Consider the following 26405-nt stretch of genomic DNA (forward strand, 5'->3'; position numbering starts at 1 on the left):
GCTGGCTGAGTAGCGGCATTCCTTGGTAAACATGCTTCACAATTCACTGGTCTTCCATCCTAACATATCCGTACTAAGAAAGCTGCTGAAACCAAATTAGTGTCATGGGGTACTGCATCCAGATAAACTGAAGACTTGAGCACTACCTATATCTAATACTGATGTCAGATTTATTAACTGATTTAAAGTCCTTCCATTTAATCAGCATGACCATTCATTCATATGAATTAAAACAATACTGTGTGTTGACTCTTACTTAGGTTCTTATACTGTGGTGGTCATGGTATTTGATAAGTTACCCCTGAAATAAAAATAATACTAACGAACTATGCATTTCAAAGTATGTCCTTGGATGTCATGGAACTTCAAACTTTTGTTATAGTCTGTGTCCCAGCTAAGTCATCAGTGAGCAGCATTAATGTATGGATATGATATGAAATAATTGATTCCACTCTACCTGGCCGTGGAGTACTGTGTCCAGTTTTGGGTGCCATGCTTTAAGAAAGATGTGGGCAAATTGGAGAGAGTACAGAGGAGAGCAACAAAAATGATAAAAGGTTTAGAAAATCTGACATATTGAGGAAAGGTTTAAAAAAAACTGGCGGTGTTTAGTCCTGGAGCTTGTCTGCACTTAAAATGCTGCAGCGTTGCAGCTGTACCACTGTAGTGCTTCAGTAAAGACATTATCTATGCTGATGGGAGGGCTTCTCCCATCAGCGTAGGTAATCCACTTCTCTGAGGGGTGGTAGTTCGTTGAACGGGAAAATTCTTCCATCGACCTAGCACTATCTACTCTGGGGTTAGATCGGTTTAACTGTGTCGCTCAGGGGTGTGGATTTTTCATACCCCAGAATGACATAGTTATACCGACTTGATATCCTAGTGTAGACCAGGCTTTGAGAAAAGAAGACTGAGGGGTGATCTCATATGACTTCAGATATGCTAAGGGCTGTCAGAAAGAGGACAGGGCTCAGTTGTTCTCCATGTCCACTGAAGGTAGGACAAGAAGTAATTGGCTTAATCTGCAGCAAGAGAGATGTAGGTTAGATTTTAGGGAAAACTTTTTAGTATTGGAATAGGTTATCAAGGTAGATTGTGGACTCCCCATCACTGAAAGTTTTTAAGAACTGTTAGACATATACCTGCCAGGGATGCTATTAACTACACTTGTTTCTGCCTCAGCACAGGGATGGATGAGATGATCTCTTGAGGTTCCTTTCAGCCCTACATTTCTATGATAAAATCTAGCTTGTTACATGGTGAATTATAATTTGTCTTAATTCTCTCACTAACATGCTGTGGTTTTCTCTAAACTTGGACATCTGTTCCGCAAGCCAAGGGTGTTGTGGGTGGGCTGCATTGTTTCCTGTTAAAGACTAGTTTAAGAATAGATCACTCCTTTTCTACTCTCTAATGAATGATACTCAGATCTAGCCATTCATTTCACTTGTGTTTTGGTGACAACTCTTTTGTACAGAAAATTGTATATAATTTATTCTTTTTATAACAATTTAAGGAATAGTATCTGTATTTTAAGGTTTTCAGACAGGTATTACTGGAGTCATGTCTCTTGCTTTCTCTCTCTCAGATTTCCATTTTGGATTCAAAAAGAAGTATGAATATTGGGATATTCCTCAAACAATTCAAAAAGTAAGATTTCCTTTTTCATACAATTAATTAACTTGAGCTTCAAGTGAAATGGTTACACAATAAGTATTATTGGAAATAAAGAAGACATATGATAGAATTGGAAAGGCAATGTTTCTTTAATTTAGTTTAGGTTCTGCACAAAATTGTCAAATAACTTCAGTTCATAGTTTAAACAAAAACATGTTTATTTGAGTGCCAATTTTACTTAAATCTTGTGTACTAATGAGCTCAGTTTGATTGTTGCCTTGCCAGTTGAGCTGAAGTTTCATATGCAGTAATTGAAAGCTATACATTCTCATGTAATTCAATGTGAGATGCTCTTCATTTGGTTTTCTCTCTTTACGAAGAAAGAATGGAATGGGGTGAGAGAGGATGTGGGGGGGATTCCCAGACCTGGGCCATTCTTTTTATGTGACAAATCTGAGGAATTGTCCCATATTGAGGTGGTGCTAGAGGAATCAAACTGATAACTTAAATGGTAATAAGTCACCAGGACCAGATAGTATTCACCTAGCAGTTCTGAAGGAACTCAAATATGAAATTGCAGAACTATTAACTGTGATCTGTAATCTATCATTTAAATCAACCTCTGGTACCAGATGACTGGTACGTAGCTAATGGAACACCAATTTTTAAAAATGGCTCTAGAGGCGATCCTGGCAATTACAGGCCAGTAAACCTAACTTCAGTACCAGGCAAACTGGTTGAAATGATAGTAAAGAACAGAATTATTAGATGAACATAATATGGTAGGAAAGAATCAACATAGCTTTTGTTGAGGGAAATCATGCCTCACCAAACAAGTGGACAAAGGTAATCCATTGGATACAGTGAACTTAGACTTTCAGAAAGCCGTTGAAAAGGTCCCTCACCAAAGGCTCTACAGAAAACTGAGCATTCATGGGATAAGAGGGTGAGTCCTCTCAGGGATTGGTAATGGTTAAAAGACAGGAAACAAAGCATAGGAATAAATGGTCAGTTTTCAGATGAATAGTGAAGTCCCCCAAGGATCTGTACTGGGACTAATGCTGTGAAACATATTTATAAGTGATTTGGAAAAAGGGATAAAGAGTGAGGTGGCAAAGTTTGCAGATTGATACAAAATTACTCAGGATAGTTAACACGAAAGCTGACTGCAAAAAGTTACAAAGGGATCTCACAAAGCTGGGTAACTGGGCAACGAAATGAAATACAGTGTTGATAAAGGCAAAGTAATGCACATTGAAAAACATCTCAACCATACATACAAAATGATGGGGTCCAAATTAGCTGTTATCACTTGAGAAAGAGATCTTGGAGTCATCATGAATAGTCTCTGAAAACAACTGCTCAATGTGCAGTGGCAGTCAAAAAAGCTAACAATGTTTGGACCCACGAGGAAATGGATAGATAAATAAGACAGTAAATATAATAATGACACTCTATAAAGCCATGGTACGCTTACACCTTGAATCCTGCATGCAGTTCTGGTCGCACCATATTAAAAAGATATATTAGAATTGGAAAAGGTGTAGAGAAGAGCAACAAAAACGATTAGGGATATGGAACAGTTTCCATATGAGGAGAGATTAAAATGACTGGGACTGCTCAGTTTAGAAAAGATATGACTGGGGGTGGGGGATGTGATAGAGGTCTATAAAAATCATGAATGGTGTGGAGAAAGTGAATAAGGAAGCATTATTTCCCCCTTCCCATAACACAAGAACCAGGGGTCACCCTATGAAATCTATAGGCAGCAGGTTTAAAATAAAATGAAGTACCTCTTCACACAATGCACAGTCATCCCGTGGAACTCGTTGCAAGTGGATATTGTGAAGGCCAAAAGCATAACTGGGTTCAAAAAAGAATTAGTTAAGTTCATGGAGGGTAGGTCCTTCAATGGCTATTAGACAAGAGGCCAGGCTCTAGGTGTCTGTAAGCCTCTGACTGTCAGATGCTGGGAATGGACAATAGGAATGTATGGCTCAGTAATTGCCCTGTTCTGTTCATTCCCTCTGAAGCATCTGGCATTGGCCACTGTCAGAAGACAGGATACTGGGCTAGATGGGCCATTGGTCCGACCCAGTATGGCTAGTCTTATGAGACGAAGGAACTTTTTAAGAGTAAGCTGGTGGTGTTGAACCTTTTATGCACTGATTAGAAAATTGCTCTTCAGTAGAGGCATTGCTGAATGTTGTTTTTGAATAACACCGTTGTAAATACTGATGCATGACTAATTACAATTTTTGTGCATAGCAGAGGTATGTTTTTTTCTCCAGTGTATAACTGCTGTTACTCAAGCATTTGAAATGTAATTGATTAATTGTGTATTCAAGGCCTGCTCAATCCATAATTGAAGATATTAATCAAGGAAAAGGTGATCTCGGTGGGTGTGAGATGCTGCGTGAATTCCTTAAATTATTGCCAGAAGCAGAGGAGGTAAGTAAGCGGTTTTATTTAGTTGCTGCTTTTGTGGCAGAGCTGCTGTTGCCTGGGATTCTACAGAACAGCTCTTATTTTTTCTCTAAAAGGGGCATCAAAACTCTGGAGATCTATGAATGTAAAACCATTAAGTGCAAATATTTGGCCTGTAGGATGACAACATACTTGCTTGAGATACTGAGGACATAGTCTTAGTCATTCCCTGCCTACTAAGTAGTTTAACTGTTTGTTTGTTGGCAGTCTCTAATTAAGGCATTGATAAGGTGGCTTTGTTTCTTAGATGTATTTTATTAAGTTACGACCTGTAAATTACTGCTCAGTTCTCTTCCAGCGGGTGCAGAGGTTCTACAGTTGGAACCAAACACAGTTGCCCAGTGCCTTCATTTAGGCTACATCTACAGTACAGCTGGGATCAATGCTCTGAGATCGATCCACCGGCAGTCGATTTAGTAGGTCTAGTGAAGACCTGCCAAATTGACAGCAGATCGCTCTCCAGTTGATGCCTGTACTCTATCCACAACGAGAAGAGTAAGGTAAGTCGATGGGAGAGTTTCTCCTGTCGACCCCCCCGGGATGGAGACCCCGTGGTAACTTGTTTCTGTGCTGCCTTAGTGATCCACAATCCTAAATGTGCCAATTTGTTTGATAAACTTAAGTCGACTGTCACACAAGCTCTCTAAAAGCAATTTTTAAAAACCAGGAAATTGACAGTTAACATTCAGGCCAACCTTAACTCATATGCCATACCACTTCAATATCCTAATATTCAAATGCTCTCTGACAACAACTTGCTCAGCAACAAACTTGCTTTCAGTTCAAACATATAACCAACAACATCACACATCTCTACTTAATTGTACTCAAGCACACATCCTTAACCCGGGCTACTTACTTTGTCATGGGCACAAATAACATGTATAGTGGTAAGGTCTATAACTTTGATTGGGAATGTGTAATCTAAAGGTTAAGTTAGAGGGGTTTGTATATAAAGGGACACCGTCAACTTGAAATATAGTTAGTCAGTTTTAAAGGTGGAGTTCAAAGTAGTTTTGGGTACTGAAATTGTTCCTGAAACCATTCCCTTCTCCCTTCCAATTTTATGTGGCTTTACAATACATGTATCAGTCTTCAAAAATAAGTTTTTTTCTACTGAGTGTGGAAAAACCCACGTAAAGTGGAAAATGGTGGAGTAACTATATATAACGGGAAATTGAATCATAACCTCACTTCATCTGTAGTCAATGCACAAAATAAATTGACAAAAAGTATTTTTCCCTTCTAATCTTTCAGCTGTAGGTCTTGGATGTTAGTTGTGGCAAGAGTAGGTAAACTTTCAGATAGGCGTGACTCTGGAAGTTAATTGTATGCTCTGATTATAATTTCACGCACTTCAATCCTAAATCAGATGGAACTCCTACCTAGTTTTCTGAGTTCCATGCTGTGGGAGACTTACATTTGTGAAATCTTGATGTGTCTAGCAATTCTCCAAAACTAGAGCATGGCTTCTGATGCCATGAAAGTTCAGTTGACCTTATGTGGAACAACTGAATATCACACTCAGTCAAGCTGCTGTGAGTAGTGAATGTACATCTTGCATGTCCTGTAGCAAAGGAGCTAGTATGGAGCTGTCAGGGAGGGAAGGCTGTAGCTGATTTCTAGAGAAAGAAGACTGGCATGTAGTTAGGCAGCAGTAGAAAACTGATTAAATTCTGAGACCTAAAGGCCACAAGGGACCATTGTGATAATCTAGTCTGACCTCCTACGTAACACTGGCCATAGAACTTCCCTGTATGAACTCCTACTTAAAGTCCAGTAGCTGTGGTTTAATTAGAGCATGTCTTTCAGAAAAACATCTAATCTCAATTTAAAAATACTTCATGTGATAAAGAATCTACCACATCCTTGGATAAGTTGTTCCAATGGTTAAAAATTTGCACCTTATTTTTAGGCTGAGTTTGTCTATCATCAATTTCCAGCCATTAGTTCTTGTTCTACATTTTGTCTGCTAGATTCAAGAGCCCTCTATCAAATTTCTGTTCCTGTGTAGGTACTTACAGATTATGATCAAGTCACCCCTTACCCTTTTCTTTGTTAAAATGAATAGATTGAGCAACTTGAGGTTTTCACTGTAAGGCATGATTTCCAATCCTTGAATCGTTCTCATGGCTCTTCTCTGAACCCTCCCCAATATCCTTCTTGAAGTGTAGATACCAGAACTGGACACAGAGGCACATACAGAGGTGAGGTAATCTTCGTACTTGATAGTCCTCTGTTTTTACTTTCAAGGGTTGCACTAGCCCTTTGGCCTCAGCATTGTGCTGCTGATTAGTCACCATGACTTCCAAGTCCTTTTCAGATTCACCGTTTAAATTTTCTCCCAGATGATTTGGGTGATATTTGTTTTCAGCTTTGTGAAACTGATTTTTGTAAAGCACCAAGCTCTTTCACAGTTGCAGTGCTAGCTGCATCCTCTTTGGGGGTCTCGGGGTGTGCCACTTCTTCAGGTGTCTGACCTTGTGGATTTACCCATCCTGGGTGGTTTCTCCTACTTTTGGGACTGGTCTGTGCTTAAAATTTACGTAGACATAGCTACGTCACTCAGGGATATGAAAAATTCACCCCTCTGTGCGATGCAGCTATTTCAACTTAACCTCCAGTGTAGTAGTAGCTAGGCTGATGGAAGAATTCTTCTGCCAACCTAGCTCAGGAAGGTGGTGTTCCTACACCGATGGAAAAAACCCTTGCATTAGCATCAGCTGTGTGTGCACTACTGGGTTACGTAGGCATGGCTATGGCACTGTAGCTATGCCGGTTTAGTCCCCGTAATGTAGACGTGGCCTTAAACAGGGTACCCATGGCCCAGTCTATCAGCCATGCTTACCCAGCAGGTCTGACTGGGTTTGGCACCTGTATTCTTCCTTTCAGGAGTCTGTGACTAGTGGTGTTTATAGTGACAAACAGTTGTTGCAATAGGAAAAAAGCATTTAGAGAGAGAGATTTTAAAACAATAATCTACACAGGTTTATCTTACCTAAAGTCTGACCATCTCTTCTGAGGGTAACTAGACAGACCTAACTTTAGGCACCCCAATGGTCACCTGCATCTTAGTTTGGTTTCCTTCTTTCTTGACTCTCTCTCTTTCAACTACTGTAGTCCTTTGGATCTTCTGTTCCCAAGCCTTTTCTGGTTCTGGCATTGTTTCTAAAATGTCTGCTGAAAAGTGGTTTATCTTGAACTATTGTTCTTCCCCTTCCTGTTTGTTTTTTGTTTTTTTTCCCCTTTATAGCCATTATTAAACTACACCCATATAGTCATACAGTAAGCATCCCAGTAACTAGGTAAACACACAGTATTCATATATTATTACATAGCAACTCCAATCTCATCACATATATTACTGGTTTGGACTTGGTTTTGCTTACACACAATAGATGTAATCAAGTCATCATCACTTGCACCTAAGCAAACACAAACTTATTTATTTTTATGTCAATTCCTCTTCATCTGTCAAAATTAGGTCTAATGCAGAATTCTCCAACGTAGAATGCCACACTATTTGAGTTAGGAAACTGTTATTTATAATATTTATAAATTCCAAGCACATTTTAGTCTTGGCAGCATGAGACCTCTCACATAGGTCACTCAGATATAAGTTCCCCACGATAATGTAGCTTTTTGTCCTACCCCTACATGTAGATGCTTAAGGAGCTGGTGGTTCTGTTCTTTAGTGTGACTTGGTGGTCTGTAGCAGGCACCAGCGAGTATCATATCTTGTGCCTTATCTGTTAGAAGGTTGATCCGTAAGCATTCAAGGTCATTTGCTTCCAAGTGGTCAGTGATCTATTTTTGACAGAGTGTCAGAGTACCATCTCCACTCCCCCTTTTCCCTTTCAATCCTATTTAAAGCAGTTATAACCACTGATTTTAACATTGCAGTCATGTGACTCTTCTCAGCAGATTTCAGTAATACCCACTAAGTTAAATTTATGCCTATAAATGAGCAATTTCAATTCCTCTTATTACCCAGACTCCTATAATTGGTACATAGGCAATTAAAGAATTTCTTCTCTTCACATCCCTTGGTGCCTGGATTTATTTTGTACCAAATGAATGCTCATTTATTCCTTTTTTTCATCTGTTTCTCTTGTTAAATATAAGTACCCTCCAGCCGGTCCCCTAAAGATTGATTCCCCTTCTACTGAGATGGAGGTCATCCAGATTTGCACAGCTCCCTCTCCTAAGAAGGTTGACTTATGTTCCACAAAATCAAAACCCTCTTCCTTTCAACCACTTATCTAGTCAGTGACACAGTTCCAGAATCTTCTGCTTTCTCTCTTCCTTTGCTTGTGGGACAGGAAAGATCACATTCCTCTCCTTCAGTACCCTTCTGTCTTCTCTGAAGTGGCCTGTAATCTCTGAGGTATCATCTGAAACAGTGTCACTAATACCAACATGCACCATGCCAGTGGATCTTTGCGCACTGACTTCAGAAACCTACCTAATCTTGCAGTCACAGCTTGGTTCCAAGAAGACAACACACCATCCTGTTTTCGGCCTGTCCCTTGCAGAACAGCTTAGAGTTCCTGATGTGGACCCAGGGTGCTTGTAAACCTCTTTGTGGGCACTCTTAATTTGTCTTGTGTGTTGGGTTGCGGAGCCATCCTCAGGTGTGTCCTGAACAGTCTTTTTTTGCCACCCAATCACCTGGGACTTCAGAGATTTTTCTGCAGTTTCCATGATACAATGATACAAACCTTGCACTGAAAATGCATTCCTTGACATAGCTGTGAAGGGGGTAAGCTTTGAATTCTCGTGCTCTTTTCAGTTTGACCCTCAACCTTTATTCACACTACTGCTGGTAAATTGTAAACGCTTGATTTATGCTGTAATCTTATCAGTGTCCTAGAAAGTGTTGATAAATAGCCCTATTACCTCAGTGTTTCCCTACACACCAGCCTGACTTATGCTGCAAGTTTTATATCTTAACAATTTGTCCCTCCCCCCCAACCTCCCACAGATGGTTATTCCACCTTTCTGTGCGGTCTTTTTTGAGATGGAACAACTTTTTAAACTTTTTAAAATAAGGCTAGATAATTAAAACAAAACAAAGAGTAAGGATTTATTTTGTTGTCTTCAAAATGTTTTGTGCCTTCCGTACTGTAATTGTATTAGCTTTATTTACATGCATTAAAAGGGTGTTAACACTAAGAACATTTTAGTTGGTAACTGAGCTCTTAGAATTGTGTATAAATGGCACTTTTGTTCAATTTTTTTTGTGAAACTGAATACAGGCATTATTGAAATACTGGCGCTGTTGTGAGGGTTGATTCAGAAATGTTCAGAAATTGTTTGAACATTTTCAAATGTGTGATTTGCAAAATTGACAAAGTCAAGGTCAGACAAAGCTTCCAGCCTGTGAAATTTCTCAAATTTCTTGTTTTAAAACCACAAGCTTTTCTCTGTGGAGTACTGAGGATTTATTACCAAGGTTACCAGCATCCACAGAAAATGGTCTCAAAGGCAGAAGTCTGGTGCAAAAAACAAGTGTAACGTTTCTAGATAGTTAAAATAAATAAATAAAAAAACTCACCACCAGCAAATCATTAGTTGCCAAGCACAGGTCTTCCTGGAATGATTCATTTACCACCATACCATCTCTCTCAACACTGGAGAAGAAAGACCTATCTGTATTTGTCACTTCCTCCTTCCCCAGTCCCACTCCTTGTCAGGTCAGTGTTCTGTGTATTTATGGAGGAAAAGTGCTCGTCTTCCATGCTACCAATCTCTGATACAAAAGAGCCTCCCCAACTCCCTCCCTTTTTTAAAAAAAAAGATTCCAGCTACAAAGCTGGGCCTATATCCCATTAAAATGGCTGACAGTTACTCTTCCTGGCATCCTGACCAAACCAGGGCGGAATCTTCTAGCTGCTTTTGATGCATACCAGTGCACTGCTCCACAGGCCCAAATTGGTAAGGAGTAAGGAAGTTCACAGTACACAATTGTTAGCAGCCACCATGTCACATTCTTTTCTGTATGTATTGCAAGCACAGATTTTGGATAGTCTAACCTATTCATCAACTCACCACACACATGCTTGCCCAGGCTTATCAACACATCCAGTTAATCCTTCCTTACAATGCCTAAAAATCTGTTGTTTGATAGTTCTTTGTCTTAAAAACACTAATAATCTCTCGCTTAGATTACTGGAAAACTTCTCCCTGCTTGCTCAACTCCCTTTAAATATCTTCTCAATTTCTACATAAAATTCAGTCTCCTCTTCCTTTCCTTCAATGCTTTGTGTGACTCTGTCCCTCCTTTATATTTTTCATCTCCTCCTACATCCTTGTTTACCCCTTAAATCAACGGCAGTCTTCTTTTGACTGCACCCTTTGTCTCCTTTTCTTATCTCCTCACGATATTGCGTACGTAAGGGGAGGGGCATTTCACGTGTGGTGTCTCCATTCCTTGCACTTCAGATGCTTTCCCATGTGTCATTGTTTGAGCTAGCCAGTAAGCACTGTGGGAACAGGGCCTCGTTTTTTAAAATGCCATGTATGTTCACAATGATATGGAAACATGGAGAAATGGAGGAGACTTATCCTATTCATCTATCCCATTGTGTACTGCTGCCTCTTTTTGAGATGGAGTAATCTACTCAAATGAGTATCTGCATCCAAGAATGAGTGGTACTGTTACAGTTTCAGTCAAGGACTCTGGCTCTCATTCAGGAGCTTTGCATAGTTGTCCTGGTATTCATAAAATAAAATTCACTTTCTCGCTAGTGTACTGCATGTTGCTGGTGGAAAGCTGTTTATAACTCATCTACTGGCTTTCCTGGCTCTAAAAGATAATTAAATATTGGCGATAGATATCTTCAGACCAAATGAGGTCAGATTTTTCTCCATTTCATAACAGACTTTAAAGTGAGGGTGAATTATATATGTAAGAGTGAATGTAAAATCTGTGTGTTCATGGCCATTGCAAACATATAATCCATCTAAAAAAGCAAATGAAAAATTAACAGCAGCTCAATGTGAAACTCAAGAAATGAAAAATTGAGCATGAAGTTTAATTATGCTTCCTTGTTCACTATTTGTGGTGGTGGTTGTTTTTAATTTTAGCTCGTGTTCAAAATCATTTGTGAACCTATCCAAAGTCCGTTGATGTGTTAAGGATATGACAAATAATGTGCGGTGTTGCCAAAATTCATGATTTCATCATGGCTGTTATAATACTTGGGGTGTTAATTAGCGCCGCAGCTCCTGGAGTCATGTGACTATGGGAGCATTTTGACTTTCCTGTGAACAACTTTTCTAGCTCTCGTGGTTGCAGAGAGAAGCTTGAAAACATGATGCCTGTGGCATTTTTTTTCTGTTTCATTATTGGGTGTCTGAAACTTTTTAAACTGGAAAATATGTAATAGCTATAGCAAAGAAATGTGTGTTTAGGATAAAATTTTGTCTTAGATATTGCCTTAGATTTCCTCCAGATTGTTATAACCTTATGACCTAGTTAATACACTGCAAAACTTATATGTAATGTGGGGACCTAGTTATAACACACTAGATTATAAAGTGCAGAAAGGATCTTTTAGCTTCTCTGTGCTTTTGTCCTCACATTTGTAAAATGGGTTATTAATATCTTCTGGCCGCACCACTGCCCACCCAGTGCTGGGGCTGGATGTGCTTCAGCTGCACCGGCCCCCTGGCACTCTGGGGCTGGGGGCGCTCTGCCATGCCGCTTGCTGGGTGTGCTGAGGCTGGGAACATATGGCGGGGGGGGGGGGGGGGGGGGCCAGTGACCACGGGGGTGTGTGTGCGCTCCAGGCTCTGGTGAGGGAGGGAGTGGGAGAAGGGAGGAGGGGCCTCGGGCAGAGCGGGGGAGGCGGGGGCTAGCCTCCCCCAACAGTACGTTCACCTGCTGCCATGGCTGATGTCAGCTATCTTGCTTCCTGGCTTTTGTGCATTTAAATTTTAAAGTTGCATTTATAGTCTTCTACATGTAATGTCCCCTCTTTTTTTGAAGAGGGGAAACGGCCTGAACGCTTAGGGTATGTCTACACAGCAAAGAAAAACCCATGACAGCCGACTTGGGCTCTGGCTGTGGGGATGTTTCATTGCTGTGTAGACGTCCGGGTTCATCCCTACAGTCCAAGCGCCATGAGCCCAAGGGGTTTTTCTTTGCTGTGTAGGCATACCAGTCAATGTTTTTCGTGCAAACTTTGAAATAGATGGCTGAGTTCACAACTCTGTTTTGGTTTTTCTGGAGGGATAGGTCAGGATACCTGCAAAGACTACATAAGTTGTATGTAAGTAGTGTGAATGCAACTCAATTCCTCTCTAACCAGGATTCTCTTTCTTGGTATATCTTTGTTGTAACAGGAAAAATAGAAGCTTTATCACTTTTTGACAAAATTTGGGTTTTTCATAGGCATTTTCATTCTGAATCAACAGGTGGTGTTTCGGTTTTGTTTTGTTTTTTTTTTCATTTTATTTCAATGTGAAATGTCATTTTGGTTTTTGGAAACTGAAAAGTTTTGGTTTTTAGTGTGTGATTTTTGATTTCTCTCTCCCTCTTCTCCCCCCCCCCCTTTTTTTTTTTTCATGCCACCTCCACTCCTATTTCTTCTGCCAGCATAAAAATGGTGGTTGTGGTGGTGGGCGAGGGAGAGAAAGAAAACTTTCATTTTCCAAAAGTCAAAATGGTATCTTAAAGGAAAGAATTCATTTTGAAATGTAGGCTGGAAACAAAATAATTTTTGTTTTAAAATTCAAAAAATGTTGAAAGCAACATTGATCGCAGAAAATGCTGATAACAATTGCAGTTTCTGGTTAATTTTTTTGTGCAAAATATATTTTATCAGATCTGCTTTCATGTTAGGTAGAGCCTGCATTTCTGATATTTAAAATTCTGCTTCCTCTAATTTTTCGGCTCTTTATACTTCGCTGTATTTCTACACTATTACAAAAAAAAAAAAGTCGTTTCAAGTCTGGTCTTCTGTGGCTTTGTTGGTGGACTTCCTGGGGGGTCTGGAATTGGTTTTTGGTGGCTCTTGTATCTTAAGTGTAGAGGCAAGGGTTAAATCTTCAACAAAGCAATCCTTTCTTTAGAATGTTCATTAGGCACTGGGAGTTCAGAAATATAAACAGTCTGACTAAATAAATATCTTTTCATCTCTCATTTTACTCTGCTTTCATTCTCTTGATTCCTGTGGTGTCATAACTTAATTAGTTCTCATGTCATGTATGTCTGTCTTCACAAGGGAACTGTACTGGGGTGACGGGTGGGGAGGAGGAATCCTTCAGTGTATGTATTATACTGCGAGCGCTAGTGTCGACAAAGCACCAGCAGTTTCCAGTCTCTTTACCATTAAGTTAAGTTTAACCAGCTCTTCAGCAGGCTTAACACACAGTGGTGAAAAAGGTGCAGAGCCTTGTCTGCAGAGCCTTGTCTGTCACTTGTGGGGGATCTTTTACAAAAAAAAGTCCATAACTTAGTTAAAGCTCTAATGTCTTCCATGACAAACAAATCTTGAAAGTTTACTGTGAAAACGAGCAGAATAACCCCGCCTGCCCACCCCCCTTTTTTTGTGGAGAGGTAGGATCCTTTGTCTTAATGTCATAAAAAAGAACAATGTCAGAAACCTTCAGATCTTTATAATACAGAATCTTTTAAAATTAAAAATAAGACTATTCATAGAATCATAGAATATCAGGGTTGGAAGGGACCCCAGAAGGTCATCTAGTCCAACCCCCTCTGTCCTTAAAAAAGAACGAAAATAAAAGAACGTTAATGTCTGAGGTGCCTGTGTGTAATCCACATGTAGTTGTGCCAGCCGTAGGCAAAAGCCATTCAAATGATTCATTTGGAGCCTGGATGTTCTGAGAGGCTGGGGATCCTGTGCTGAATCACAGCAGCCTATGAATGGCCGATGTCCGGATCAGCAGTGGGAATGGGAAGGAAAGACTGCTATGGTCTGAACAATCCCACCCCAGAACAGGTTGTGGTTCCTACAAAACTGAATGCTGGCCTTAGTGTCTACATGTGGTTGGCAGTGAGAGGAGGGGTGGTGTGGAGAAAGGAGAAGAGGATGGAGTTGTTTGTATGCAGGTATGTATGCGGGGTGTGAGAGAAATGTGAAGGTGAGCTACGAAGTTTGTGTGGGGGAAGATAGAGGAGGATGACTGGATGTGGGCATGAGTTTATGTATGATTTCTACATATTGTGAAACATTCTTATAACTTTTCTGGACAAAATTGCAGTTGTGCTTCAACGAGGGTGTGTCTACTTATTTCTTCACTGTATGTGTGGGTGCTTGTGTACAAACAGAATGTTTGTATCTATGGCTTCCAGAGTGTGTATGGGTATTGATGCAGCCATGATGAAAGAGGAGAGTACAGATGACAGACAAATGTGTATTGAGGAGTGGGGGGTATCTGCTGCATTTTCTCATAATGTTTGTATTTGAGATAAGGAGGTTCTGGATATTTTTGTGATGTGTACACAGTGCCATGAGTGTCTGGCACATAAACTAGACGGCAGTATATTTTTAAGGCCCTGTTGTGCATCAGATATAACCATAAAAAGAAAAGGAGTACTTGTGGCACCTTAGAGACTAACCAATTTATTTGAGCATAAGCTTTCGTGAGCTACAGCTCACTTCATCGGATGCATTCAGTGGAAAATACAGGGGGGAGATTTTATATACACAGAGAACATGAAACAATGGGTGTAAGGAGCCCTTACAGTGTATATGATAACACCCATTGTTTCATGTTCTCTGTGTATATAAATCTCCCCACTGTATTTTCCACTGAATGCATCCGATGAAGTGAGTTGTAGCTCACGAAAGCTTATGCCCAAATAAATGTGTTAGTCTCTAAGGTGCCACAAGTACTCCTTTTCTTTTTGCAAATACAGACTAACACGGCTGCTACTCTGAAACCAGATAATAACCATGTTAGGGAACCGTGGTTGTAATACTGTATCTTCTTCTTCTTCTTTTTTTTTTTTCTTCCCAAACCTGTATAGGTGACCAATCCTCATGGAGGGCTAGCCTCACGTAAGGTTCTAAACTTGAGCTTTTAAAAAAAATTGTTTCCTTTACATTTTAAATTATCTTTCCAGCCACATCCAAATACTTTAAAATGACTATCTGGATTTGGCTTCAATATTTCAAAATAAGATAAAACCTCCCACAAATTCACATTTAGCTTGAGACCAAGAATATGAAGTCTCACCCCAAAAGAGAATTGTAGAGAAAGCAATGAGTGAAAGCATGTATGCGATGAAAATATATTGCAACTTAACTACACACTTTTATTACAATTGTAATATATTGCTAGATCATCTTAGTTCTGTAAGCACTGAACATTGTTAACTTTCAAGCATACATCCAGTATGCCAGACTTGTGATCACCTGAATAGTTGGCACCTGTCAGACAGGAAATTCACCTGCTTACAATGGAGAATCGCAAATGGAGCAATCAAAAATGAAAGAACCTAATTCTCATGGAAACTGGGGCACTATTCTCCCAAACATCATGACCACGTCTTTGTCTTTTTGTGTGCTCCTGCAAGATGGCGCACAGGACTAGTTATGGAGGTATGGGAGGCATATAATAATGACTTGCAAGTGTCCCCCTGTGCTGCCTTGCACATGTTGGAATTGAAGGAGGTGCAATTGGTTTTCATTTTTCTGAAAGGGAACTCTGATTTCAAGACTCCTCTAAAGCAAGTCAGTGAACTGACTAATTCTTTAAGTTAAATTTGCTTCTCTTCAGTAAAGGTGTATTCTTTTACTTTCATCTTTAATCTTGACTTTAGATTAAGTTGTTTTATTATTGTCTCTTTTTCTCTTCTAGGTAAAGAAATTAAAAGCCTTTGATGGAGATGTAGCAAAACTGTGTCAAGCTGATTACTTTATGTATTTACTAATCCAGGTGCCAAAGTAAGGAGGTACTAGGTTTATTCTATTCATGGCAAACTCTCCTTTTTGGCTCTCTGTTTTAAAGCTTAGTTTATTTATGTTCCAGCTATTCTCTTCGGATTGAAGCTATGGTGCTAAAGAGAGAATTCACACCTTCTTGTACTTCTCTGCAGAAAGACATGGCAATTATAAGCACAGCTACAAAAGGTAATTAAACATGCTTTGACATGCATTACATTCTTGTTTTTGCAAGCAGATTAATCAATCTGCATTGTAGAGACTAGATCTTGAATTTCAGGTACCTAGTAGCTATTTAAAGGACGCTAACTAGCCTCTGACACATTCCATAAGGGTGTGTCTGTTGAATTTTTACTCTGCTCCCAGGGCCAAAGATCCCGAAGTTACTGCATCTCTTTCACATTCCTCTATGCCTGGTAAAGCTGTCTGTAAGATGGCAATATTGGTTGACTGAAATCATTATCCTAATGGATTCTCATATAATCTCTTATAGATCCATTTCCTTCTGTTCTTCTGAACTCCCTATTTTCTAAACTTTACAGGCACCGGAGTGCTGGTGATATGTTGCTCCTTTGGTCCAGGAACCCAAATCCTAATTAAGTCCTGCCTTCTGCTTTCTCTCTCTAGTTCTCTGAAAACATCCACTCGATGTGCAGCGGCAGTCAAAAAAACGAACAGAATGCTGGGAATAATTAAGAAAGGGATAGATAATAGGACAGAAAATATCATGTTGCCTCTATATAAATCCATGGTACGCCCACATCTTGAATACTGTGTGCAGAAGTGGTCGCCACATCTCAAACAAGATATATTAGAATTGGAAAAGGTTCAGAAAAGGGCAACAAAGATTATTAGGTGTATGGAACGGCTTCCGTATGAGGAGAGATTAATAAGACTGGGACTTTTCAGCTTGGAAAAGAGACAGCTAAGGGGAGATATGATTGAGGTCTATAAAATCGTGACTGGTGTAGAGAAAGTAGATAAGGAAGTGTTGTTTACTACTTCTCATAACACAAGAACTAGGGGGTCACCAAATGAAATTAATAGGCAGCAGGTTAAAAACAAATAAAAGGAAGTATTTCTTCACACAATGCACAGTCAACCTGTGGAACTCCTTGCCGGAGGATGTTGTGAAGGCCAAGACCATAACAGCGTTCAAAAAAACTAGATAAATTCATGGAGGATAGGTCCATCAATGGCTATTAGCCAGGGTGGGCAGGAATGGTGTCCCTAGCCTCTCTTTGCCAGAAGCTGGGAATGAGTGACAGGGGACGGATCACTTGATGATTACCTGTTCTGTTCATTCCCTCTGGGGCACCTGGCACTGGCCACTGTTGGAAGACAGGATACTGGGCTAGACAGACCTTTGGTTTGACCCAGTAGGGCCATTCTTAAGTTCTCTCGCTTAATCTAATGCAAAATAATTAACTTCTTAATTTTCTGGGTTTGCTCCTTCCTATGATTCTGACTTTCACCTAATCCATGTGTTGCCCATTTACTCTGATCCTTAGTGTGGGAATACTGGTAAACACATTGAAAGCCACAGGAGCATTGCTCATATCTGCCCCAAGCAGTGTTAGACAACACAGTAGTCAAAGTGTCCAGCTGCAGGAGCCTTGTCTACACTAATGCTTCCACTGGTAGAGCTGAATTGGTGGTAGTAATGGCTGTAAATTTTTGGCAAAAAAGCCTGTTGTATCTTGCTAATGCTGAGGGTTTAACTGGGGACTTACAAGCAAGTCAATTGATAAAGGTCCATGTACACTGCAAAATGGAACTACCATATATATTCATTCATAAGCCAAATATTTTTGGTGAAAAAGTGACGCATCAAAGAGCAGGGGTCGGCTTATAAATGGGTCTACACCAAAATTTGATGATTTTAAACTCTATGAAATCATTGAATTGAATATCTAATACAGTGTCGTTTTGTTTACCTGGAGCGTTCCCGCAGCTCCCATTGGCTGGGAATGGTTAACCGCGGCTACATGGAGCTGAGGGGCTCCATGCCTGCAGATGCAGCAGGTAAACAAAATGTCCCGACCCACCAGCGGCTTACCCTGATGGGCCGGGAGCCAAAGTTTGCCAACCCCTGAAATATAGGGTCGTCTTATGAAAGGGTCATACGGTTTTTACTATTTTTACCTATCCATCTTGGGGGTTGGCTTATAAACGAACGGGCTAATGAATGAGTATATACGGTATGTTGTAACTGTCACTTGACAGGGTAGCAACTGTAGTACAGACGGGCTCGTCCGGTGTGCCATCTTTGCAGGCTGACTTCTCTTCTTAGTTTATAGACTTTTATATCCACTTGCACATTCTTTTCTGCCTCTTGCTATAAAATGCTTCCTTGTATAAAGCTTTTTGTATCAAAACATTTTTAATTACCTTGTGTTCTGGCAGGCTGCTAACACCGAACAAAGTGGTTTGACAGGTACCACTTCTGACTGCTTCCATAATGACAGATTAGCATGTTGGATTAAACCGTTAAAAACAGGATAATTTAAATAATGCTAATTTTGGAGCAATATAATGTCTTTTCTTAAAAAAAAAAAAATTTTCACAGTGCAGTGATTGCAAGTGTGTTTATTTTAAGCCTTCTACAATTTAAGTGTTCCACATTTTACTATGAATGGCTAGATATTCATCAAACCTTATAAAATAAAATTCTCTATAGTGGTTTATTCCCATGCTGTGAATACCTTGCAAATTTGCAAAGATCTTTTACTCTACAGCAGTGGTTCTCAAAGCCAGTCAGCTGCTTGTTCAGGGAAAGCCCATGGCGAGCCGGACCAGTTTGTTTACCTGTCGCGTCCGCAGGTTCGGCCGATCGCGGCTCCCGCTGGCCGCGGTTCGCCGCTCCAGGCCAATGGGGGTTGTGGGAAGGGCAGCCAGCACGTCCCTTGGCCCGCGCTGCTTCCCGCAGCCCACATTGGCCTGGAGCAGCGAACCGCGACCACTGGGAGCCGCGATCGGCCGAACCTGCAGACGCGGCAGGTAAACAAACTGGTCTAGCCCGCCACGGGCTTTCCCTGAACAAGCGGCTGACTGGCTTTGAGAACCACTGCTCTACAGCATTTGTAGAATACTAATTTTATTAACTCTTCACAGCTCCATAGCTCTCTATTTCTCTTATTTCTAAGGTATTTATCATGATAGTTTCTAAGCACGTACTTGTATGTTAAGTTGAATCTTGTTGAAAATGTCCATGTATATTTTCATCTAAAGTACTGTTGTGTTTTGCAAAAGTAGAATATGTAGGAAATAAGCTTTTATTATGAGAGTTTTTATTAAAAAGTTTTATTTCATATTACTGTCTGTATGATGTTTTAATGTAGCCTTATATTCTATCTTTGGTGTCTCAGAGCTGTCTTTATTGTAACTCAGTGTCTTTTGATTATGCAGAAAGTCTGCAGGGTGGGGGGAGGAGGGGTAAATAAGGAAAGTTGTACTTTCCGTACACCTTTTCAGAACCAACCAATATTTTTATATACAAACTTTAGTAATCAAGGTCCCAATCCTGTCAGACATTGAACAGTTCCTGCAAGGTGCTAAGCACACTTGCTTCATTCTGAAGTTAGTGGGAGGTGAGGGTTGTTGGCAGCTCTTATGAGACACTCAGCGCTGGGCAGGATTAGACCCCAAATGTTTCATGAGCTACTGGTGGTTGCCTTGGAAACATTATACTAGCTGAGCTAAGGTCTGAACGTATACTTTGTGGTTTGCCAACTGTCAATGATATTCTGTCATTATGGAAGCAGTGACTTTGAATTATATAATGTCATTTTCTCCCATGACCTTTCAGTTAATTGTAGTTTCCTGTAAAAAATAAATAAAAAAATGAAAAAATTCACACCTTTATGAGCTTGAGGATGAAATGGACTTTGGTAACTGACAATCTATGTATAATATACACACTACATATATTTCGAACAAACAGCCTCCAGACAGCAACTTTCTGTTTGTTTCTTTACAGAGTTAATGTCATGTGACGAACTACATTCCATATTACACTTGGTCCTTCAGGCTGGGAATATTATGAATGCAGTAAGTGTGCATCAAAATGAAGAGGCCTGATTGACTATTGCAGTCCACTGATGTCACATGCCTTCTCTGTCTCTCTTCCTCTCTAGGGGGGTTATGCTGGCAACGCAGTTGGCTTTAAACTCTCGTCACTGCTCAAGCTGGCAGACACAAAAGCAAACAAACCTGGGATGAATCTGCTGCATTTTGTTGCTTTGGTATGTAAAAACTACCATCTTTGAGAATAACTGTTATAATCTAATTAGGGGAGGCATGGATGACTGATAGTTTGTTTTAGTGGAGTGGAAGAGATATGTGCCATACCATAAGAGGGTAAACCTTAAGTCTCTGGTCCTTAACCGTTCCCTCTTTGCTTCCGCACATTCCGCTAGCTTACCTGTGTATGGTGATCCCATCCACAGAAAACTGAACAAATATAAAGACTAATTAAATCTTCAGCAGAAACTTTCTGGTATTGTGTTTTAAAAAAAAAAAAAAAATTCTCCCATCTAGTTCTTCAAGTGTAACATCCCCTGACTATTCCAGTTCTGGGATACTTTGTTAAAGGAGCTGTCAATTTTGATAAAAAATTCTTCTTTCTATTAAAACTTCTGAGGAGAAATGACCTATTTCATTGAGCTGCTTGACTTGTTAGATTTTTTAAAGCTATCAAATCTTTTGCAGCTCCTTAGGGGTTTTTTGCCTTTTTTCCTTTTCCAATTGGAATGAATTTGAAATGCACCTGGGGTCACTGTCTTGACCAAATTTCCCTTCCCTCCATGGAATGGAAAAGATTGAAATACTTCTACTTGTGATTTTTTTTAATTGTCTGCGTGCAAACTGGTTTAACAGCTTTCACATCAGCAAGACACCTTGGGCTAACAACAAAAGTGTTAGGTGATGTTTAGGCAGGAAATATTGCATTAGCCCAAACAATTGGCATTAGTCAATTGCCCTTACCTAAGATTCTCTCTTAATGCACATGGATTGTTTTCAGTGGAAGAAGGTACTATTATCTGTGTGCTGTGAAATGGAAATTGTTTAAACTCGCTCTAGGTCTGATCCTTGTCCACCTTTAAGTGAGGCTTTTTTCCAATAATTCACTCAGTTGAACTGAATGAAAAATAGAACCTAGCAGCAGTGGCCATATAGAAACTAAATGCCTTTGCCAAAGCTTTAGAAACAGTCTTTACTTAGATTTTAGCAGGGTAATGGAATGTGAAAGGGACATTGTTTGTTTTTTAATTTTAGGAAGCACAAAAGAAAGATGTGGTTCTTCTAACCTTTTCAGAAAAATTACAGCACGTTCATGATGCAGCCAGGTAAGCAAAGAAAACTGAAAACTTGTTAGAAAGAGAATGAGTCTTCTTTTTGTGAAGCACAGAAGCACATTCACAAAGCTTTGGCATTAAAACTGAGATCTTTACAAGTGTTTACCATTGCTTTCAGGGCTTCATTTTCATTTGCAAACAGAAGTTTGCCTTCAGTGTGCCTTCAGGTTTAGAGGTTTTTATTAATTGATTTTTATAGGGGTTTTTTGCCTTTGTCAATACAATGTTCAACTAGGTAAATGCATATATATTACTTTTAACAGATCAACCTTCAGGGCATGTTTTTAAAATAGTGTCATGTTACTGTTACTGCTGTTCTATAGAATAACTTCCAGATATCTGTTGGGTTGGTATAGTACCTTTCTTTCCAGATCTGGTACCACATACACTAATAAAGATTACTAGTGGCTCTCGCTTCCTCTACAGACTACCTTTCCCCATTTTTGCAATACCCCCTCCCTTTTTGTCCTGGAGATCCTCCCTCCATAATACACACTCTACTATAGGGTTTATGGGACATTCAAAATACTGGACCACCCCATTCTTGTAATATATGAACTTACTTTACAAACTTGAGCCCCCAAACTTGAGTTCTCTTAGGTGGTAGAGGGAAGGAAGATTATGCTTGTGAATGAACATGTTGTATTCATTCTGTGTATAGAAGAAAACCTATAATACCTGGGGTTAAGTAAAGTTTTCAACCTGAGGCCTTGAATTGTATAATTCTACAGGTAACATTAATTCATACCTGGCTAAACTATATATGTACTTTTATGAGGCAGTGTATGATTTCAAGCATAGAACTGGAAGCTAGGAACTGCTGAGTTCTAATCCTGGCCATCATCTCTGTCTTCAACTTTGGGCTTAACTTCTTTCCACATCTGTAAAATAGAGAGAGTTCATATCTCATGGATATACTGAGTCTTAATTTAATGTCTGTAAAGTACTTTGAGATTCCCTGAGGGAAGGTGCTGCGAATCTGTTCATAATAGACCTGACTGGAAATTTCTGATGGAAACTTGCCTGGCTTCCTTCTGTCTTGCTGTTGACTCCTCGGCAACCCGCCTGGCAGACTGCTGAGGAGCCCAGGCTTCCCAAGGAGTAAGCAGACAACTTCCATTTTGGCTCACCCAAAATAGATTTTTTTTTTTCCCCTGTCTTTTCTCTCCTGTGAAATATTTAGAATTTTTGACCTCCTTATCCCATTTGGGTGAAAGTTCCCCCCTCCCCAATACAAAATTTTTCCTGGGAGGGAAAAGACTGTTTTCTGGCCAGGTCCAATTTGCAACATAACATTTTGTCATTTAATCTGACTAAAACCAATGGTGAGACAAAAATGAAACAAACCAAAACACATTATACCATTGGACATGAATAAGATCAAAAACTCGCTAGTACAAGCTGCTGATAAACCCCCAAAATCTTTAAAAGCACACATTTGTTGTAGTGCCCTCTGTTAATTTAGTTCTCTTGCATTTTCTTACTGCTCTCTTTTATAGGCCTGCAAAATGCAACCCATGTCATCTACAGACTTTTTGATATGCTAAAGGTTCTGCAATGCACTGGGATGCAGATCTCTGAAGCATCTGTGATCTTCACTGAAGCAGGGAGTGTATTAGTGGAGATGAAGGATACTGAGGAAAAACAGCCTACCTCATACCCATAGATATGTGCACTCCCTGCTCTAGTGCTGATAATTATAGGTGCTGCTGTCATCATCACCAGCCCTGTGTACTCTGGGTAGCATTCATGGGGACTGCAGTTCACATACCTGTAAAAGAGCCGTGACAGCAATTAAAATCATGCTACTGGTGAAATGCACTCTAACCAGAATAAGTGTATGCAGTCAGTAATGTTGGGCCATCTGGGAAACATTACTAATGCTTCAGTTCCTAAGTGAGACTAAAATTCTGTGGTGGTATTGAACTCACTGTGTTGGGGTAATACCATCTCCCTGTGGGACTTACCCAGAAAGATCTATTGCTGAGGTGGTTGAGAGACTCAGTCACTTGCTACTAATTTGCAAGTAGGGCTGCAAAAACTGTAGGAGCTGGGACTTCAAACACAAAGGGGCTCAGATTCCATAAGAACAGGGCTATTTCTGTGAGTCTTAGGCCTGCTGCACTGCTCTGAATAGTGAGCAATGATGTCCCAGGAACAATGCATGAAACCTGCAGAGGGGGAGATTCGTCTGTAACTTGCACTAGGCTGTGTACTGATCAGGAGTGTGTCTGTTTAGCAGCCACATCACATAAGTGGTGTGAAGGGGTTTGTTGCAACTATGCAGGTAATATGGTGGAAGGATGAAACATCATGGCTGCTGGGCTAAAGGGAACTTGTGGCTTTTTGAGCTGCCTGCATTGCTGTGACTTCCTGAAGGAATATCCTGTAAGACAGCTTAGGGAACCTTTCAACATTGCAAATAAGGAAAAATAAGCAGATTTCTCTGCTAACTCTTACCTTCTGCTCTGGGAAGGTTTACCAAGCAGGCAGGTCTTGTTTGATGTACAGGTGGTGTATTATGACAAATTTATGAAGCATGCAACACCTAACAATGGGCAACTCCTTTCTCTCAGTAAGTGCTCTCTGTATATGCTATTTTTTAGATTATCCATTGATAATATAGAAGCAGAACTTCATTCTCTATCTGCCAAGACAAGATCTCTTAAAGACAGTATTCAGCAGGACCCAGGACTTTTTCACCAGATGGAAGGTTTTATCCAGGTTTGTAGAATATCCCTGGTAATGTGTTACTGTCACTTCAATGCAGCAGTGTTTCTCAGTTTAACATAATTTGCATGGATGTGTTAACAGGCAGTAGATTCACTTTAATATGTCTGCCTCATCATAAATCATCCGTTCAGAGCTGCTCACGCTGCACTACTGTGTTTGTCAAATATGAGTTTATAAAGGACTACACTGTTTAGAGGAAAAAATATTGGATGTGTGTTGCCTTGAGGGCTAATCAGGCAAGCATGTTTAACTATCGTGAAATGGCTGATGAAGATCAGTGGTTAGAATATCAGATTATTTGCACTGTTCTACTGCTTTGTATTTAACACACAGAAGCTAGATTCTTACCAACTTGTTGTTATGCTGAAGCATGCCAGTTTTAGTTGAGATGGTATTGAGCATTTCAAATTCTAGTTGTTGGGAGATTGAAGGGGTGTTTTTAGCAATTTGTATGTTTAACAGATTTGCTGTGGATTAACCCTTAACATATACTTTTAGTGTGAGCCCCACAATCGTTCTTGGGTGGTGGTTTTATTTGATTTTCCCAGTAATTTTTTTGTATGTAAATAAACAGAGTACTTAACTTTTGAAACAATCTTGACACATATAGTGTCACACCTTTTAGCGGGTAATGATGAGTGGAAGAATTTATACTTGGGTTTCAATGAAGTGTAAGAGTGTGTCTGTGTCTTTTTTATATATATATTTTTTGTATAAATATTGCAAATAAGAATACAGTATTTACCAAGAAACTTGTTAAGGCAGTTGTGATTTAAATTTACAGAAGCTGTTAATGGATTAGCCATTGCACTTTGTCAGGAACTGTGAAATTGATGGAGAAAAAGGGTGGGTTAAGAACGGACTAGTTGCCCTCACTCTGAATTCTTAGCTTTTATCCACTGCATTAAGACTCCTTAATGTTGTGTTTTAACATGTTTTTTATTTTAATAGCTAGCTTTATGTACCATTAAAACCTTGCTTAGGACAAATTTCAAGTGGAATCTTTGAACCATTTTTCACTTTACAAATATATACTTTACATAATGCTTCCATTTTTGAAATTATGGGCAATAACTACACTGATAAGTCATCTTACATTATGTCATCCCTGTGAATAAGCTACTAATATATGTGGTAGAGCTAATTATCCATGCATGTCAGTTGTCCTGTTTATCTTAAATCCAGCTTTTGTTTGCTTTGGTGTGTGTGTGTGAAGACTGACAAGCAAAGATTTATTCCTACAGTAATTTTCCCCCACCCAAAAAAAAAAAAAATCCCCACACCCTCTATATAAAGTCTTAGGCTCCTGATACAAACTGCTACTTTATAAAGCAATTTTGTTTAGTAGGTTGTTTTTAATATTTCTGCCACTTTTTTCATCTTTTTGTTATACTTTTAAGACTGTTGTTCTTTCATCATCTAAATTAAACTAATAAAAGAGCTGATGACATTATTTGTGTCTATTTACATATATACATTTAAGAGAAAAGAGGGAGGGTAAGATAATCCAGTTAATATTTTTTAGATCAATATTGTGGTATCCTAAGCTTGTTCAAACACTAGTTTGCCTTTAGTGGTTGTTAGACTTAACTTTTATTTTGTCAATTCCTTGAAAAAATGGCTTGGATTTAAAATGTGTCTAAGTCCATTCCTGCTTTTCCTTAAATGCTTGGGTAAAACATTATATAGATTCTTATTTAGGTTCTTACACTGATGCCCATCACTGTGGTATCTGAGCAACTTCCTCATAGAATCATAGAATATCAGGGTTTGAAGGGACATCAGGAGGTCATCTAGTCCAACCCCCTGCTCAAAGCAGGACCAATCCCCAATTTTTGCCCCAGATCCCTAAATGGCCCCCTCGAGGATTGAACTCACAACCCTGGGTTTAGCAGGCCAATGCTCAAAGCACGGAGCTATCCCTCCTGGAAGACCCTCAGACCTTGTGTATGTTTCAAAATGCTATAGTGTTTAAATACAATCAAATCTAGTCAGAAATTTGGGGGGAGGGGTATTAAAATTAAGAGTTAAAGTTTGAAACCCGTTGTTTTGCTTTTAACCCTTCGTCTAGTGACACATCTTGCTCATTTGACAGGTTTCAGAGTAACAGCCGTGTTAGTCTGTATTCGCAAAAAGAAAAGGAGTACTTGTGGCATCTTAGAGACTAACCAATTTATTTGAGCAGCTCACGAAAGCTTATGCTCAAATAAATTGGTTAGTCTCTAAGGTGCCACAAGTACTCCTTTTCATCTTGCTCATTGGAATTACTGTTTTGTTTTATCTTTTTTCTTTTTCT

General features: G+C 39.6%; 1 protein-coding gene across 1 annotated transcript in view; it reads left to right on the plus strand.

Annotated features, from left to right (window-relative positions):
* Window positions 1-26405, plus strand: part of FHDC1 (FH2 domain containing 1) — a 49015-nt gene that overhangs the window by 14127 nt on the left and 8483 nt on the right. Inside the window, 8 exon segments of the mRNA XM_037897410.2 lie at window positions 1589-1650; window positions 3966-4068; window positions 15937-16022; window positions 16108-16208; window positions 19999-20069; window positions 20156-20263; window positions 21297-21367; window positions 23983-24100. Of these exon segments, the coding sequence (XP_037753338.1) occupies window positions 1589-1650; window positions 3966-4068; window positions 15937-16022; window positions 16108-16208; window positions 19999-20069; window positions 20156-20263; window positions 21297-21367; window positions 23983-24100 (720 nt within the window).

Source organism: Chelonia mydas, chromosome 4 (genome assembly GCF_015237465.2).
Source record: "Chelonia mydas isolate rCheMyd1 chromosome 4, rCheMyd1.pri.v2, whole genome shotgun sequence".
Classification (NCBI taxonomy): domain Eukaryota; kingdom Metazoa; phylum Chordata; order Testudines; family Cheloniidae; genus Chelonia; species Chelonia mydas.